General features: G+C 37.3%; 1 protein-coding gene across 2 annotated transcripts in view; it reads right to left on the bottom strand.

The window, feature by feature from the left end:
• acox3 (acyl-CoA oxidase 3, pristanoyl) overlaps nucleotides 1-19,353 on the bottom strand; it is a 93,211-nt gene extending 73,858 nt beyond the window's left edge. The window contains exons 1-5 of one of the 2 annotated variants that reach the window (XM_051928665.1): nucleotides 19,207-19,353; nucleotides 17,661-17,858; nucleotides 10,095-10,328; nucleotides 9,263-9,337; nucleotides 6,492-6,581 (exon numbers count right to left, since the gene is read on the bottom strand). In XM_051928665.1, the coding sequence (XP_051784625.1) occupies nucleotides 6,492-6,581; nucleotides 9,263-9,337; nucleotides 10,095-10,328; nucleotides 17,661-17,822 (561 nt within the window). In that variant the 5' untranslated portion in view covers nucleotides 17,823-17,858; nucleotides 19,207-19,353. Of the gene's footprint in view, nucleotides 1-6,491; nucleotides 6,582-9,262; nucleotides 9,338-10,094; nucleotides 10,329-17,660; nucleotides 17,859-19,002; nucleotides 19,158-19,206 lie in introns of those variants that run through there. The other variant, XM_051928664.1, reaches the window with a different exon arrangement.
• Between the last annotated feature and the right edge of the window lie 407 nt (nucleotides 19,354-19,760).

Here is a 19,760-nt window from a genome sequence, read left to right as displayed (position 1 = left end):
AATGACAATGTGAAAAAAGTTTACATGAGGTTTTTGCAAATTTAATAAAAATAAAAAAATTGAGAAAGCACATGTACACAAGTATTCACAGCCTTTGCCATGAAGCTCAAAATTGAGCTCAGGTGCATCCTGTTTCCCCTGATCATCCTTGAGATGTTTCTGCAGCTTAATTGGAGTCCACCTGTGGTAAATTCAGTTGATTGGACATAATTTAGAACGGCACACACCTGTCTATATAAGGTCACACAGTTGACAGTTCATGTCAGAGCACAAACCAAGCATGAAGTCAAAGGAATTGTCTGTAGACCTCCAAGACAGGATTGTCTCGAGGTACAAATCTGGGGAAGGTTACAGAAAAATTTCTGCTGCTTTGAAGGTCCCCAATGAGCACAGTGGCCTCCATCATCCGTAAGTGGAAGAAGTTCAAAACCACTAGGACTCTTCCTAGAGCTGGCCGGCCATCTAAACTGAGCGATCGGGGGAGAAGGGCCTTAGTCAGGGAGGTGATCAAGAACCCGATGGTCACTCTGTCAGAGCTCCAGAGGTCCTCTGTAGAGAGGGGAAAACCTTCCAGAAGGACAACCATCTCTGCAGCAATCCACCAATCAGGCCTGTATGGTAGAGTGGCCAGACGGAAGCCACTCCTTAGTAAAAGGCACATGGCAGCCTGCCTGGAGTTTGCCAAAAGGCACCTGAAGGACTCTCAGACCATGAGAAAGAAAATTCTCTGGTCTGATGAGACAAAGATTGAACTCTTTGGTGTGAATGCCAGATGTCACGTTTGGTGGAAACCTGGCACCATCCCTACAGTAAAGCATGGTGGTGGCAGCATCATGCTGTGGGGATGTTTTTCAGTGGCAGGAACTGGGAGACTAGTCAGGATAAAGGGAAAAATGACTGCAGCAATGTACAGAGACATCCTGGATGAAAACCTACTCCAGAGCGCTCTTGACCTCAGACTGGGGCGACGGTTCATCTTTCAGCAGGACAACAGCCCTAAGCACACAGCCAAGATATCAAAGGAGTGGCTTCAGGACAACTCTGTGAATGTCCTTGAGTGGCCCAGCCAGAGCCCAGACTTGAATCCGATTGAACATCTCTGGAGAGATCTTAAAATGGCTGTGCACCGACGCTTCCCATCCAACCTGATGGAGCTTGAGAGGTGCTGCAAAGAGGAATGGGTGAAACTGACCAAGGATAGGTGTGCCAAGCTTGTGGCATCATATTCAAAAAGACTTGAGGCTGTAATTGCTGCCAAAGGTGCATCGACAAAGTATTGAGCAAAGGCTGTGAATATTTATGTACATGTGATTTCTCAGTTTTTTTATTTTTAATAAATTTGCAATAACCTCAAGTAAACTTTTTTCACGTTGTCATTATGGGGTGTTGTGTGTAGAATTCTGAGAAAAAAAATGAATTTAATCCATTTTGGAATAAGGATGTAACATAACAAAATGTGAAAAAAGAGATGCACTGTGAATACTTTCCGGATGCACTGTATATATAGTGATATGAAAAAGTTTGGGAACCACTCTCAGCCTGCACAATAATTTACTCTACTTTCAACAAATAAGATACCAGTGGTATGTCTTTCATTTCCTAGGAACATCTGAGTACTGGGGTGTTTTCTGAACAAAGATTTTTAGTGAAGCAGTATTTAGTTGTATGAAATTAAATCAAATGTGAAAAACTGGCTGTGCAACAATTTGGGTACCCTTGTAATTTTGCTGATTTGAATGCATGTAACTGCTCAATACTGATTACTTGCAACACCAAATTGGTTGGATTAGCTCGTTAAGCTTTGAACTTCATAGACAGGTGTGTCCAATCATGAGAAAAGGTATTTAAGGTGGTCAATTGCAAGCTGTGCTTCCCTTTGACTCTCCTCTGAAGAGTGACAGCATGGGATCCTCAAAGCAACTCTCAAAAGATCTGAAAACAAAGATTGTTCAGTACAGTAATCCCTCCTCAATCGCGGGGGTTGCGTTCCAGAACCCCCGCGAAAGGTGAAAATCCGCGAAGTAGAAACCATATGTTTATATGGTTCTTTTTATATTGTCATGCTTGGGTCACAGATTTGCACAGAAACACAGGAGGTTGTAGAGAGACAGGAACTTTATTCAAACACTGCAAACAAATATTTGTCTCTTTTTCAAAAGTTTCAACTGTGCTCCATGACAAGACAGAGATGACAGTTCCGTCCCACAATTAAAAGAATGCAAACATATCTTCCTCTTCAAAGGAGTGCGCATCAGGAGCAGAGAATGTCAGAGAGAGAGAGAGAAAAAAGCAAACAATCAAAAATCAATAGGGCTGTTTGGCTTTTAAGTATGCGAAGCACCGCCGTATAAACCAGCTGCAAGGAAGAGAGCAATGTGAAAGTAGTCTTTCAGCATTTTTTAGAGGAGCGTCCGTATCCTCTAGGCCAGTGTGCAAACAGCCCCTCTGCCCACACCCCCTCTGTCAGGAGCAGAGAATGTCAGAGAGAGAGAAAGAGACAGAGAAAAACAAACAATTAAAAATCAATACGTGTCCTTCGAGCTTTGAAATATGCAAAGCACCGTGCGGGAAGCATGTCGCTTGACAAAACTGGAAGGGAGCAATGTGAAGATAATCTTTCAGCATTTTTAGACGAGCATCCATATCCTCTAGGGGTGCGAACAGCCCCCCTGCTCACACCCCCTCCGTCAGGAGCACAGAATGTCAGAGCAAGAGAGAGAGAGAGAAAAGTAAACAATCAAAAATCAATACGTGCTGTTTGATCTTTTAAGTATGTGAAGCACCGTGCAGGAAGAATATCGCTTGACAAAGCACCATATGTAAGCCCAGCAAGGAAGAGAGCAATGTGAAGGTAATCTTTCAGTGTTTTTTGAGGAGTGGCCGTATCCTCTAGGGGTACAAACAGCCCCCGTGCTCACAATATATTTGAGGAGTTTTATTTAATACATAATACACGCTCTGGTTGGGTAGCTTCTCAGCCATCTGCCAATAGCATTCCTTGTATGAAATCAACTGGGCAAACCAACTGAGGAAGCATGTACCAGAAATTAAAAGACCCATTGTCCGCAGAAATCCATGAACCAGCAAAAAATCTATGATATATATTTAAATATGCTTACATATAAAATCCGCGATAGAGTGAAGCCGCGAAAGTCGAAGCACGATATAGCGAGGGATTACTGTATCATGGTTTAGGAGAGGGCTACAAAAAGTTATCACTGAGGTTTAAAACTGTCAGTTTCAACTGTAAGGAATGTAATCAGGAAATGGAAGGCCACAAGCACAGTTGCTGTTAAACCCAGGTCCGGCAGGCCAATAAAAATACAGGAGCACAATATGCGCAGGATTGTGAGAATGGTTACAGACAACCCACAGATCACCTCCAAAGACCTGCAAGAACATCTTTCTGCATATGGTGTATCTGTACATCGTTCTACAATTCAGTGCAATTTGCACAAAGAACAACTGTATGGCAGAGTGATGAGAAAGAAGCCCTTTGTGCACTCACGCCACAAACAGAGTCGCTTATCGTATGCAGATGCTCATTTGGACAAGCCAGATTCATTTTGGAACAAAGTGTTTTGGACTGATGAGACCAATTATTTGGGCATAACAAAAGGAAGAAAAGAAGAACACCGCATTCCAAGAAAAACACCTGCTACCTACTGTCAAATTTGGTGGAGGTTCCATCATGCTGTGGGGCTATGTGGCTAGTTCAGGGACTGGGGCCCTTGTTAAAGTCGAGGGTTAGATGAATTCAACCCAATATCAACAAATTCTTCAGGATAATGTTCAAGCATCAGTCACAAAGTTGAAGTTATGCAGGGGTTAGATATTCCAACAAGACAATGACCCAAAACACAGTTCGAAATCTACAAAGGCATTCATGCAGAGGGAGAAGTACAATGTTCTGGAGTGGCCATCGCAGTCCCCTGACTTGAATATCATTGAAAAATCTATGGGATGATTTAAAGCAGGCTGTCCATGCTCGGCAGCCATCGAATTTAACTGAACTGGAGAGATTTTGTATGGAAGAATGGTCAAAAATACCTCCATCCAGAATCCAGGAGGCATCTATAGGCTGTTATATTTGCAAAAGGAGGCTCAACTAAGTATTGATGTAATATCTTTGTTGGGGTGCCCAAATATATGCACCTGTCTAATTTTGTTATGATGCATATTGCATATTTTCTGTTAATCCAATAAACGTAATGTCACTGCTGAAATACTACTGTTTCCATAAGGTATGTCATATATTAAAAGGAAGTTGCTACTTTGAAAGCTCAGCCAATGATAAACAAAAATCTAAAGAATTAAGAGGGATTCCCAAACTTTTTCATATGACTGTATATATAGATTTTATATATATATATATATATATATATATATATATATATATATATATATATATATATATATATATATATATATATATATACACACACACACTCACAAAGTACACTCACAAAATTCGCGGGGGTTACATTCCTAGACCACCCACGAATTGTGAAAAACCGCAAATTTTGGATGTGGTTAAAAAAATGCCTGTTTTCATAGTTTAAATCCTAAATATGCCCCCAAAACACTTCAATTTCAAACTCAGCTTAATACATTACCTAAAAATAAAGAGTGTAAAGGTAAACCTGTATACTGTACTGCTATGTCTCCTGCAGTGCTAGAATGTAAAAAACGATGTCACCGCTATATGTACTGTAATTCATGCAAGCGTGTTTTCATGCAATAGACCTTTTCTAGCTCTGCTATGTCCTGGAGACCAGAACAGCTCACAATACTCTAGATGAGGCCTCACCAGTGTGTTATAATGCTTGAGCATAAACTCCTTGGACTTCTACTCTACACACCATGCTATATGACATATCATTCTGTTAGCCTTCTTAATGGCTTCTGAACACGGTCTGGAAATTGATAGTATTGAGTCCATTACAACTCCTAAATCCTTCTCATAAGGTGTACTCTCGATTTTCAGATGTCCTATTGTGTATTCAAACATTTTTACTTTCTACATGTAATACTTTAATCTATTGACATCAAATGTCATCTGCCACAAATCTGCCCAAGCCTGTATGCTGTCCAAGTCCCTCTGTAATGATTGAATGGATTCTAGATTATCTGCCAGTCCACCTATCTTGGTATCATCTGCGAAATTAACCATCTTGTTACTTATATTCCTATCCAAATCATTTATATATGTTAAAAATGGTAGTGGCCCTGGAACACCACTCATAACATCAGCCAGTTTTGATATGTTTCTTTGCACCATCACCCTCTGTTTCCTGAGCCAGTTCTGCACCCATCTAAAAACATCATCCTGAACTGCCACTTCTTTTAGTTTGATGTCCAACCTCTAATGTGGTACCTTATCAAATGCTTTCTGAAAGTCCAGATAAATAATATCATAAGCTCCACTTTGATCATACCCTTTTGTTGCTTTCTCATAGAATTCCAGCATGTTAGTAAAATAGGACCTCCCTCTACTGAACCCATGCTGACTGTACAGAAAAACTCCTGTACTTGCCATGTGCTGCTCAATCTTATCCTAAATAATTCCTTCTAATAATTTTTCTATGATGTATGTTAAGCTTACTGGCCTATATAGTTGCTTGGATCTGCCTGCTCACCCTTTTTATACATATATTATACTCCATTTCCAAATGTTGCCACATATAGTAATATAGTATGATTAAGAGGCCTGTGGGATCTTAATCAATTTCTAGTACAAGTGTATTTCCCAGTAAATAGTGTTTATGATGACCGGATCAGACATCCATTCAGTGTAACAGCAGCTCCTGCTTTTAGTTTTACCAAGTGGTACACAGAGGTGATATCTAACTCCCACCTTAGGCTACAGTTCACATCTCAGACATTAAGTGAAATGACAAAAAACAATATACAGATACGAGAAAAACATTGAGAAAAACTTGACAGTGGCCATATCAGCATTGCATTCTTGCTTTGAAAAGCTCAGTGGAGTAAAACAGTAACATTGTAGCCAATGATGACTAATGTAAAAGTATAATAACATGTTTAATGTTTAAGAAAATGTGCAAATAAAAATACTGATACAGATCTTATTAATAATATCAAGATTTTTATATATTTTCATTATTAAGTAGGGACCTAAATCGTTTTCTGGGGTTTTTCTTAATTGTCATAATTCATAAAAAGTCTGGGAATAAAACCAAACTTCACTACTTTGATTTCTAAAGAAAAAGATAATGCCAAAATAGTCCTAAACTTGCAGGCATAATAAATTTACAGTCACTCAGTGCAAGCAATTTACTCAGAAAATAAATTCTGATCTTTGACTAAATGAATACAGTGTATGGTAAACACTTTCAAACTGTTGTCATTATATCCTTTTGAATATCTACTGTATATCTCAAACCATCACGCCATCCTCCAACTCAGCAAAACAAGAAATGATAGTAATAGAAAAATATTTAGTTACAAAAAATTAGGAAATCACAAACCTGAGTGTTGGGGTCATATTTTGCAGTTGTCCTCATGCCTCTGGTATTGCTTCCATGGCTTATTTCAGTAAGTGCAAAACAGCCAAATGTCTGGAAAACGATCATTGAAAAAAAATAACTGCATTACTCATGTGACCTGAAATTCACTAAATCCTTTAAATTTTGAGAATGTTAGTTAAAACTACACATATTAAAGAACCCATAAAACTGTTAAACCAATCACTTAAGGATTCACATTAGTATAAAAATCATATTTTTATAGTAATTAATTTTAACCCTGAAATTCAGAAAGGAGTCTTATTAAAATTTGTAAAAATATAGCTCAGTGGTCAATTTTTGATTAATATATTTTAAGAAATTGGCCTGTGTATTTATTGTTCTTGCCCTGTATACTGTACATTTTTGTTTCAAAAATCTTAAACCACTGACAACATACAGTTTAAAAGTTAGCCAAATAGTAAATCTCAATTCATTTCAAAAAAAGAAATTAGTCGAGCAAGCATCTGTAGTCTGAGCTCCCTTAAAATCAGATTAGAAATCTTTTGATTCTGCACAGTGTATTTGTTTGAGTGTCCTGGTTCAGCCTGCACTTTCCCACTGGATGGAGTTCAGAGTTTTTTGTTTGTGATGTCATTTATTTGTATTTATGTTTCTTCTGTTTATTATGTTCATTTTTCTTTGTGTTCATTTTTAAATGAATGTGGCCTTGGTTAAGTTGCCCCCCACATTTCAAAACCCCCCACACCCCCACATTTCACCACCACTATATTTTGCCCCAGTATTTATGTACAAATCTATAATCCATCCATCCATTTTCCAACCCGCTGAATCCGAACACAGGGTCACGGGGGTCTGCTGGACCCAATCCCAGCCAACACTGGGCACAAGGCAGGAACCAATCCCAGGCAGGGTGCCAACCCACCGCAGCACATACACACACACACCCACACACCAAGCACACACTAGGGCCAATTTAGAATCGCCAATCGACCTAACCTGCATGTCTTTGGACTGTGGGAAGAAACCGGAGCGCCGGAAGGAAACCCATGCAGACACAGGGAGAACATGCAAACTCCATGCAGGGAGGACCCAGGAAGCGAACCCAGGTCTCCTAACTGCGAGGCAGCAGCGTGCCGCCCTACATATCTATAATTGCAATTAAAAATTTAATAAACCTTACCCAACATTGAAAATAAAAAAGTTCACTCAGGTAGTGTTCTTATACGACTCACAGATCAACGTGTTCCACTGAAAATAGTATGCGTGATTGCCTCCATAAAAGGTGAGTTAAAATTTATATCCGTGTTATGTGATATAGTATTGTATGATTGTACTGGATTTCGCGCGTTTTTTTTTGCCAGCACTACAGCCTTTTCAAGAAGTGCATTTACGGTTTTTGCTGCCTGATTATCGGTGGTGCGTGGCCGTGTTGAAGAACCATCAACACCTCGCAGACAGTGCAGTATCAAAACTGTTGCGTCACCACTCACCGCATCGTGTATTACTTTCTCACTGAAAGCGTTATTTTTGCATCGTGATTAAACCTAAAATCAACTTTATAAAATTTCACTATGGCAGAAAGAATTTCGACAATTAGAGATGAAAGATTTACAGATTCATTGATGCTTTAAAAAAACAACAAGGTTTGCACAATTTCGAAATTACACAACTAATTGCCGGTAATCCAGGCAATCAGAGAAACAAGAAGTATGCTGCAATTTCTGCTAGAATCAAAGGAATAGCCCAAAATTTTGAAAATCATAATGTAATTGATTACCTTAGAAGCATCGCATACAACTTTGAGTTCTAATCAATAATTTTATAAACGGAAATTATTTTTTTGTGAACATCAAAATTACAAAGATATTAATTTAGTACATAATTGTATTTCACGTATGTTTTTTCGCAATGGCATGTGATATTAATTTTTGTAAAATCGTTTGGATTTGTTTTATTGAAATAAAAATTTATATATCTTTACAGAGTGTTTCATTTAAGTGATGCACTATTGCTAACTTTTTTATCATTTTGCTACAAAAATGTTTAAAATTAGGAAAGTCAGTTTTGAACACTGAGAACAATTATTCACTTTATTATTTCTAGAAATTTTCAACACTCAAAACGTCTGGATGTGGGTATTAGAAGTTACTGGGGTGGGGGAGAAATATCATGGAGGCGAAATATAGTGGGGGCGAAATGTGCTGGGGTGAAATGTGAGGGGTGAAATTTCTGTAAACCAGCTCTCCACAGGGTGGGGACCACCTGTCAATCACCGTCAGGAACAGCCCTCCAAAGTATTTAAGGGAGGGACTCCTATAGTTTCTGTTGGTTCATTGCAAATGCGCTTAGGGAGCAGAGTGTTTCTTTTGTTTATCATGTCTTTTGCTTTTCTGTGCGTTTTCTGGATTTTCAATCCAGTGCTCCGTTTTTGACAACACCTTTTAGATTCTGTACTGGGACTTTGTTCACTGTGGATCACCTTGCCTTTTCAGGCAATTCCTTGTGCTCTGCGGAACTTGATGTATTGCAGAGCCTTTTGTGAAAATAAACCTTTTCATTTTATAAAGGTTTGCTATTGGCCCTTTGAGTTTCTAGTCAAGGTTTTCGACAGTGCTTCCTCCCAATAGTGGGTAACTTTACTAAGTGTTTTTTCAACTGATGCATTTGAAACTCCCTCACTTTCACGACATTGGGCTATTATTGCCTTAGTTGGGAAGGCTAGTCCAGGCTCAAAGTCAATCAGTGTGTAAACATTCATTATTATGCCTTACCTTCATGCTCTCTATGTCATCTGCAAATTGTTCATGCCTCTTTGTGCCAGACCTTCTTACGGTCCCAGCAAACATCTGTAATTAGGTATTACAGTAAAACTTACACAAAACGTAAACGCTTTGCACATAAATGCTAATCTTACAAAACTAAAAAGTTGACGCATAAATTAAAAAAACAATTTAATCAAGCAGAAAAATTAAGTTAGAATACTTCTGATTCCACACCTTCACAAAAAAAATTAGGTGTTATATATAACAAAAATTGACATTTAGTCAACAAAGATTTTAGTATATACTCAAGGTGCATCAGCAAGGAACTGGCAGCTTAATATGTATAAAAACAAAAATAACTTTCACCACTGTCACCTCTACATGCAAGTGCACACACAGACCCTGAATTATTTTATACTGTACATTACATAAACCATTGTTTGGTGTGTTTGGCTCAGGACACACAAATTTCAAGTGGGCTTACAAAGTGCAGTATGAAATTTTTTTTTTCCCCATGTGCAGACAGACACTGCCACTGACACTTCTAAACACTTACTAAAATAAAAATAAAAATACAGCTTTCAAATGTGTTCATGGCACCATTATATCATGGTTAATCAATGCCTGTTTGATCCAATTGTATTCTAAAAATAACAAACAATAATTGTATTGTGTTGTACAGTGGTTAAACATGCTATTGCAGTCACACAGCAGTATATACATAAAGAAAAATTTGTTTATCACCTCAGTACTAGATAATCTAATGGTATGTCTGTTATTTATGCTAATTAAAACACTTAAATTTTGACACATTTAATAGACAAGAAAAAAAATAACTTGCCTGCAAGTTGAGAAAATATTTGGCTGATAAAGACCAATCATACATGCCTAAGCAGTCGCTAAGTGCAGAGGTTAAAAAAGGATTTTGCATTGCTTCCTCATTTGTAAGGAAATTATATCGGAAGAGTTGTTTGCTGCGAAGGAAAGTGAGCTCACGCTGTTTTTCTAGAGGGATATCTTCACCAGGTACACGTGCAAACAGTGGATCTTTTTCTAAAGTTGATAATACATTCTTCTGTGAAAAAACAAACAAATAAATAAAAGTCAGAGATGTATCATCATACTGTATATTTAACAGTACCAACAAAATAAGGTGGTTGATATTGTCAAATTACATTTTTTTCTAGTTACCTGAGACTGATGTAAACATTAGGCAAACATAATGAAGATCACAACAGCAGGTAACGTATATCTCTTTGAACATAATGCAGTTTGAGGCTAAGAGGATTAAAACATTAAATAAATTGACAGTAATTTTCTCCTGCATTAATGAGTGGGTAGATGCAGGAGTGTGCCCTCTGATTATTTTTTTACGATGGTATTGAGCTATAGCTTTCCACAATGTTTGGAAGTTCTGTGCTATAAAACAATGATTTTAATAAAAGTAATTTAAAAGTAATTTAAGGTAAAAGTGTAATGTGTGTCATACACATGCAGGTGGTACACTGCTATTATATGTTTGAATGTTTTCTTGTACGCATTTCAGTCATACCTAAAGGGGTTGCTAGAACAACTACGGCAAATTGCATGTCATCTCAGTTAGTTATTTATTTAGCACCAATATGATAATTGTACATGAGAACATATAAGTAAGCTTAAGTCTATTTACACACATCATATTTAAGATTTGTAAATGTATTACAGGCACGGTGGCGCAGTGGGTAGCGCTGCTGCCTCACAGTTAGGAGACCCGGGTTCGCTTCCTCCTTGCGTGGAGTTTGCATGTTCTCCCCGTGTCTGCGTGGGTTTCCTCCGGGTACTCCGGTTTCCTCCCACAGTCCAAAGATGTGCAGGTTAGATGCATTGGCGATTCTAAATTGGCCCTAGTGTGTGCTTGGTGTGTGTGTGTGTGTGTGTGTGCGCACCCTGCAGTGGGCTGGCGACCTGCCCAGGGTTTGTTTCCTGCCTTGCGCCCTGTGTTGGCTGGAATTGGCTCCTGTGACCCTGCAGTTAGGATATAGCGGGTTAGATAATGGATGGATGGAAATGTATTACAGTACATTTCATTGGCATGTATTTTATTAATCTACAGTGCTTTCATATGGGTACACATTTAAAAAATATTTACATCATGTTAACAACTTTTTATTTGATTATAACAGATTTATTGGGAGGCTTCACTTTCCTTTTTTGTAATTTTCCCCTTAATTACTAAAATATCTCACCCCCCTCACATGATCCAGTCAGTCACATCTTCAATAGCATTCCCATCCACCATCCCCCAAATCTTTTACCTATAAACACAGCTTTGAGAGTAAAGCACTGTAATACATAAAATGTGGATATATTTTACATATTCACTAACACTGCATTTTGTTTTATTTGTATATGTTATAAATACATTTGTATGTATTTTTTCATAAAGTATAAGTTATTCCCTTGGAATAACTTAACTAAACAAATCTCATAAGACTACCTATACAACAACATGTTCCCTAAAATAATTATCACCTTCTCCATTTGGAATGAAAAACAATCTCTTGCCATTTAAAAGCATCACAAGTGACATCATAAAATTGTCTCTTATATATAACTCATATACTGTATACAAAAGATTTAAAGAATCAGTGGGGAGGAGGGGTTTGGGCTTATTGGTAAAATGCATGTAATGTTGAGGAGAACTGGGGTATCCCCTTCGGGGTCAGACAGCGATGTGCCACTATGCTCCAGTTCACAAAGTACAAACAGAGACCTGCGCAGTATGGCACACCAGCCCATTTAAAGTCCTATGTATGATACAAGCATGGAGCAACAGCACACCTTGGCCAGTTTAAATGTTTATACAGCTCACTATAGCAGTTCCCCAATGACAAAACATAGAGGAGATGGACATTGTATATATTTTATATTTTACTGTATTAATTCATTTCACTTGGTCTTATCTGTGCAATGCTTAAAACATCGAGGTTATACCATGGGACACTTAAAAATGCAGCCTGTAAACACCAATGTTATCTATAATAAAAGGCAAAGCCCTCACTGACTGACTCACTCACTGACTGACTCACTCATCACTAATTCTCCAACTTCCCGTGTAGGTGGAAGGCTGAAATTTGGCAGGCTCATTCCTTACAGCTTACTTACAAAAGTTAGGCAGGTTTCATTTCGAAATTCAAAGCATAATGGTCATAACTGGAACATATTTTTTGTCCATACACTGTAATGGAGGAGGCGGAGTCACGTATCGCGTCATCACGCCTCCTACGTAATCACGTGAACTAAAAACAAGGAAGAGATTTACAGCACGAGTCACACGCGGGAACGAAGGTAAATGACGTTAATTTTTGACTGTCTTTTAATACTGTGTAAGCATACATATTAACACATGTGCAATTAAACGTGTGCATTTACGGGGTGATTTCTCAGGCTTAAAAGCTCACCTTTTATTAAACGCGGGAACAAAGGTAACTGACGTTGTTCACTGTCTTTTAATACTGTGTAACCATACATATTCACACATGTGCAATTAAACGTGTGCATTTACGGGGTGATTTCTCAGGCTTAAAAGCTCGCCTTTTACTAAAAAGGTAAATGCAAAACTATTTTCAATCAGTTTATTGAAACGCTCCCGTTAAGGATTGCAATAACATATTCGCGAGATAAAAGAACGAAGTAGGGGGAAATGGAGGAACAGCCGCAAACAGCGAAGAGCAAAAAATTAATTAAACAATTGAGAACGGAGCGAGTTAAGCATACAAGCATGTTCATAAGGGAAACAAAGCACGGTGTAAAACGTAACTTTTAATTAAGTTTATAGAAACGCTCCCGCTGCGGATTGCAATAACATATTCGTGAGATAAAAGTTTAATGAGAAGACACGAGGTATAAACGAACCACACGCCGTGGCGCAACGTTAGGGGCAACAGTTTCAACCATTCTATGATCTGCTTCTCGCAACTGAAAGATGGCACATGGCGGATGTTAGCCGACTTGCTGACCGCAACGTTAGGGGCTTCAACTATGGCGCTGACGCCATATCTCAGTGCCAACACTTTGCAGACTGTACTTAAAAGACACGCCCTCCTCACTGGACAGTTAAAAACACCAATCAAACTAACAATGACATCAAGTATTACCCAATCAAAAGTAGGAAAGGAGGCATCTTCATAAAATGCGTGTGGGATGATTTGCATGAGACGCTGCTTTAAAAAAAAAATGATAAAAAGAATACGGGATAAATCCCGTCCAGTATTGATTCAAAACGGGACACGCAATTTCATTCTCAAACGCGGCACGATTCCGTATTTTAAAGGACGGGTGGCAACCCTACAGTGCCAGGTAACCACCCATACAATCACATTGTGATTCAGACTAGGAATGCAATGAATGTAATTACCCCGATGTACATACAAGGCGAAAGTCTTGCAACATTCAAAGATGATGGTTTGGGATAAGTACACCATACAACATAAAAGAGCTTATGAAGCCTTGAACCGAAAAAAGCAAGATCTCAGAGATCGTAAAAAAAAAAATAGGAGGTAATGTCGTTTTACTCACTGTACATTTTAGTCAAACATTACCAGTTATTCCACGAGGGAGACCAGCAGATGAACTCAACGTGTGTTTAAAATCCATGCTTCTCCCACGCTCGGTTATATGTCGCGTGTTCTCGGGTAGGTGCACCAAAAAATGTATACATTTAAGCATGTAATGGGCAAACAAAAAATGAGGTATACCCGAAGGCACTGCAGTAGTACTTAATGTAACTTTACTTCTTAAATGTTAATGTTTTACTGTTTAATAATTTATACGCTTCTTATATGTTGTTCAAATTCTTTTATCAAAATACCAGTGACAGCGCAATGCACGATAACATGGAGTGAATACACCATACGCATCCGCCCACGGCTGCCCTGCTGTGCGCAGATAGGAGTTGATTCTACAATAAAATAAAATAAACATAAAAAGAGTAAAACAATCATCACCCATAAAGCGTGTGTGTGTGTATATATGTGTATATAAATATGTTGATATGTGGATGTGTATATGTATATATCACCCATAAAGCGGATAGTAGACGTGACGTACTATATGTGTACCACATTTCAAGTGTATAGGTGAAATGGTTTGCGAGCTACAGGTCATTTAAAATCCTGGACAGACACACAAATTGCCACGGTAGCAAATTACAGAAGAAGATTTTACTGTTTAATAATTTATATTTATATGAAATGTGCTTCTTATATATTACTTCATATTCTCATATGATAATGATGTTAATGTTTACAGTGGTGTGAAAAACTATTTGCCCCCTTCCTGATTTCTTATTCTTTTGCATGTTTGTCACACAAAATGTTTCTGATCATCAAACACATTTAACCATTAGTCAAATATAACACAAGTAAACACAAAATGCAGTTTTTAAATGATGGTTTTTATTATTTAGGGAGAAAAAAAATCCAAACCTACATGGCCCTGTGTGAAAAAGTAATTGCCCCCTTGTTAAAAAATAACCTAACTGTGGTGTATCACACCTGAGTTCAATTTCCGTAGCCACCCCCAGGCCTGATTACTGCCACACCTGTTTCAATCAAGAAATCACTTAAATAGGAGCTGCCTGACACAGAGAAGTAGACCAAAAGCACCTCAAAAGCTAGACATCATGCCAAGATCCAAAGAAATTCAGGAACAAATGAGAACAGAAGTAATTGAGATCTATCAGTCTGGTAAAGGTTATAAAGCCATTTCTAAAGCTTTGGGACTCCAGCGAACCACAGTGAGAGCCATTATCCACAAATGGCAAAAACATGGAACAGTGGTGAACCTTCCCAGGAGTGGCCGGCCGACCAAAATTACCCCAAGAGCGCAGAGACGACTCATCCGAGAGGTCACAAAAGACCCCAGGACAACGTCTAAAGAACTGCAGGCCTCACTTGCCTCAATTAAGGTCAGTGTTCACGACTCCACCATAAGAAAGAGACTGGGCAAAAACGTCCTGCATGGCAGATTTCCAAGACGCAAACCACTGTTAAGCAAAAAGAACATTAGGGCTCGTCTCAATTTTGCTAAGAAACATCTCAATGATTGCCAAGACTTTTCGGAAAATACCTTGTGGACTGATGAGTCAAAAGTTGAACTTTTTGGAAGGCAAATGTCCCGTTACATCTGGAGTAAAAGGAACACAGCATTTCAGAAAAAGAACATCATACCAACAGTAAAATATGGTGGTGGTAGTGTGATGGTCTGGTGTTGTTTTGCTGCTTCAGGACCTGGAAGGCTTGCTGTGATAGATGGAACCATGAATTCTACTGTCTACCAAAAAATCCTGAAGGAGAATGTCCGGCCATCTGTTCGTCAACTCAAGCTGAAGCGATCTTGGGTGCTGCAACAGGACAATGACCCAAAACACACCAGCAAATCCACCTCTGAATGGCTGAAGAAAAACAAAATGAAGACTTTGGAGTGGCCTAGTCAAAGTCCTGACCTGAATCCAATTGAGATGCTATGGCATGACCTTAAAAAGGCGGTTCATGCTAGAAAACCCTCAAATAAAGCTGAATTACAACAATTTTGCAAAGATGAGTGGGCCAAAATTCCTCCAGAGCGCTGTAAAAGACTCATTGCAAGTTATCGCAAACGCTTGATTGCAGTTATTGCTGCTAAGGGTGGCCCAACCAGTTATTAGGTTCAGGGGGCAATTACTTTTTCACACAGGGCCATATAGGTTTGGATTTTTTTTTTCTCCCTAAATAATAAACACCATCATTTAAAAACTGCATTTTGTGTTTACTTGTGTTATATTTGACTAATGGTTAAATGTGTTTGATGATCAGAAACATTTTGTGTGACAAACATGCAAAAGAATAAGAAATCAGGAAGGGGGCAAATAGTTTTTCACACCACTGTATATTGATTTCTGTGTTATTAAAACTGCATGTATGTGTGTATATGTATATATATATATATATATATATATATATATATATATATATATATATATATATATATATATATACTAGCAAAATACCCGCGCTTTGCAGCGGAGAAGTACTGTGTTAAAGAGGTTATGAAAAAAAAAGGAAACATTTTAAAAATAACGTAACATGATTGTCAATGAAAGCCCGTTTCAGTCAGTAAGTCTTATGTGTGTGTTTATGTATGTGTGTATATATATGTAGATGTGTATATGTAGATATGTATATATATGTATATGTATATAAATGTTTATGTGTGTGTGTATATTATATATATAATATATATATGTATATATATATATATATATATATATATATAAAAGACAGCAACAGTTATAACAATGACAACACTATTACATTGACAATCATGTTACGTTATTTTTAAAATGTTTCCTTTTTTTTTCATAACCTCTTTAACACACTACTTCTCCGCTGCGAAGCGCGGGTATTTTGCTAGTTCTAGTATGTAATAAGTTAAAGAAAACAATAATTTAGTATATATTGCATTTAACAAACTGTACAAGGATTTAAGAATGTGGGGAGAAAACTAGAGTACCCACAAGAAAAGCCCAGATACACAGGAAGAACATACAAACTCCACACAGACAATCAGGTGCTGCATTTGACCCTAGTATTCTGAATCTCTAAAGTGGCAGTGGAAATCAGTAAGTCCTACTGTGCAACATAAGCTAAGAATATATTAAATATATTTTACCTCAGAGTTCTCAAAATTAACATCATTCACACTTACAACATTATGATGACTGCTCCGCTGACTTTAAGCTGAAGTAAATTATACTCTGACAAGAAAAACAATATATTATGGATAAAAAATAAAAAGTACTTATTTTTCTCAGCATATTTTATTTTATGCTGTCGAGATTTTTTGTATTACTCTACTGATACAATTTTACATCAGCAATTCTGACTTTTTGGTGAAATATGACTGAAAATCTCTACATGCAAAATTAAAGAATTATTTAAAGTTAAAATAGGAGAAATGACAATATTTTGAAGACTGGCTGATAACTTTATCTACTCAAAATTTTATAAAAGGCTATGCACAACTGGTAGACATAAAAACACAGCTGAAATATTAAACCCAAAATGCTTTTCTAACTCTGGGTTTTTCATACCCTCTAAGACAATTTAATTTCAATGTTCATTAAAAAGACATGTTTTATCACATTTGGCCTTTTTATACAACACCAAATATTTTAAAGATCACTTGCAATTCATACCAAAACACAAATTTATGATTTAAGACATACTGTAACATACAGACACGATTAAATTAAACAGGAATAAATACAATAGTAAAACTATTATCGAATACATTTGTAATACTGTAAGAAGGCTGGTGCTGTAGAAGGCATCATCAATTCAGCAGATAATTAGAATATTCACATATCTATAAAAACACACTATATTACCTTAAAAGTAAGGACATCTTCACCCTCAAAAAATACAATAAATTCTTTCCAATTAAATGAGGCCTTCCTTCGATAAGCATCAAGTGGTCCCGGAGGAAAATCAGGAAGAAGAAGATTCAGTGTACTTTGGGTGGCAGTTGACTCTGTATATTTAGCACTCATAGTGTTTAAAAAATAAAGTAAAATTTCTGAAGTAAGCTGTTTTTGGAAATAAAAGAAACATATATTACTCATTAACTAATGGTACTAAAGGTAGCAGTGAATGACACAATTAAAAAGAGTGTCATTATGAATAATGCTGCACATTTCTCTCTTTGACACAGTAACAGTGAGTTCTTTTAGCCAGTAAATTATTCAGTAGAAGTGGTCAAGAAACTCTACTGGGGCTCCTTTAGACCAACCGGAATATGTCTTTATAATGCCACACTGTAACTGCATTCTCTTTTTCTCTTTAGTCAAGGCAGACATTTTCTGTTCTTTTAGTCATTCTATTCTATATTTATTTATTGATCTTCTGTAAAAGCGATATTCATCCCCTTGGGGCAAAATGTTTTATCGATATAATACATGCTCAATATAATACTGTCATTAAGAAAATTATAATTTGACAAATTAAGCCAAATTGGCAGTTAAATTTTATCTGGAACTATCAAGAATCAGTGGTGTATTGGACAACCCTGCAACTCCTGCAATATGAGGGGTCTCTGGAAAAGCCAGCCGCAAAAATACATACTAAATTTTTGAAAGCAGAAAAACTATTTCTTAATTTTAGGTTAAAGAAAACAGTGAGAAGTTGCTATGTCATGTTGCAGTGCATGATGCTACAGGCAACGGACAGGTTGACAAGTTGGCACTGTAATACATGTACTACTATACAGTTATTCATGGCCCATTAAAAACTCAAATATTTATTTTTGTTTATATTAGACAAATTCTAAACTCATATGAATCGTGAACAAGCCCCTGATCGTTTCTGCATTCATATAATAAATGTACAAGATGCATCTCTTAAGTTTCACTATGGTATACACATGGCTGAGGACCCTGCTGCTATTGGTATTCTCTAATGACCGAGACAGTGGCTGAAAGTCACACATTTATTTAATAAAGGTGACTGTTACAGATATCTTAAGTGTAATCACCTCCACGCATGACCTGATGAACCTGAAATGTATAGTAATTTAACAAGAAAACAATACACGTGTTCGAAACGGATGAATTTAATCACGATATGCAAGGTCAAGTTCTGCCAAAGCTTCCTTCAAACAGGCTACAAAAATGCTTTTAATGTGCATTAACTTGCAAAATAAAAAAAAACTAAAAGGTTTTCGTATTAAAATACCTTTGCGTGCATGTAAAATAGGAAGTTTTCAAACAGAAAAAAATAGTTAGAAAAGGCGAACTTTACAAGTACAAAGTTCAGCAATGTCAACATCCATTGTCAGGGTTATGAAAGGTGCAGTAAACTTTGGCAAACCATGCATGAAGTACAGAATACAGCCACATATACAGTAGACTCGAACATAAAATTAACAATATACATCACCAGCAGGTGAACAGTAAAATCCACGAAAAATGTCTTCTTAATTATTGTAGATCCAAAGTGAATAATGACATCGAAAAAATGATCACGACTCGAAATCAGTAGTCACAGAACACCAGATCTCAAAAAGCTCTTTCTATTGACATGGTTGTTACGTCACTTGGACGCGACAGAGCTTGACAGCCTGTATTACTTATTAGCTAAACGTGTACATTGCTATGTCTGCGGTACATTTTAAACTGAAGTAGGTCTGGCCTTTTTAGTTGCGGATAAGAATGCCGTTTTATATGTTACCAGATTTTATCGGACAAAAATAACACAGTTGGTTATACTCACTATAGTGATACTTTAAAAATATATTGTAAAGATCTCTATTCCAACAAGTGTGTAGAACGCTCACAATGTGTACAATGTCAGTAAAAATTATTCACCCCTTGTCCAAATGTGCAAAGCTGATAGAGAGAGACCAGCCCAAACAGAATTGAGCCTGGAATTGCTGCCAAAGGTGCATCTACTAAAAACCGACTTGATGGGGCATAATAGTCATGCAAACAATT

The sequence above is a fragment of the Erpetoichthys calabaricus genome, chromosome 5 (assembly GCF_900747795.2).
Source record: "Erpetoichthys calabaricus chromosome 5, fErpCal1.3, whole genome shotgun sequence".
Lineage (NCBI taxonomy): Eukaryota > Metazoa > Chordata > Cladistia > Polypteriformes > Polypteridae > Erpetoichthys > Erpetoichthys calabaricus.
The sequence above is the reverse complement of the archived record's forward strand: the minus strand, read 5'-3'. Positions and strand labels throughout refer to the sequence as shown.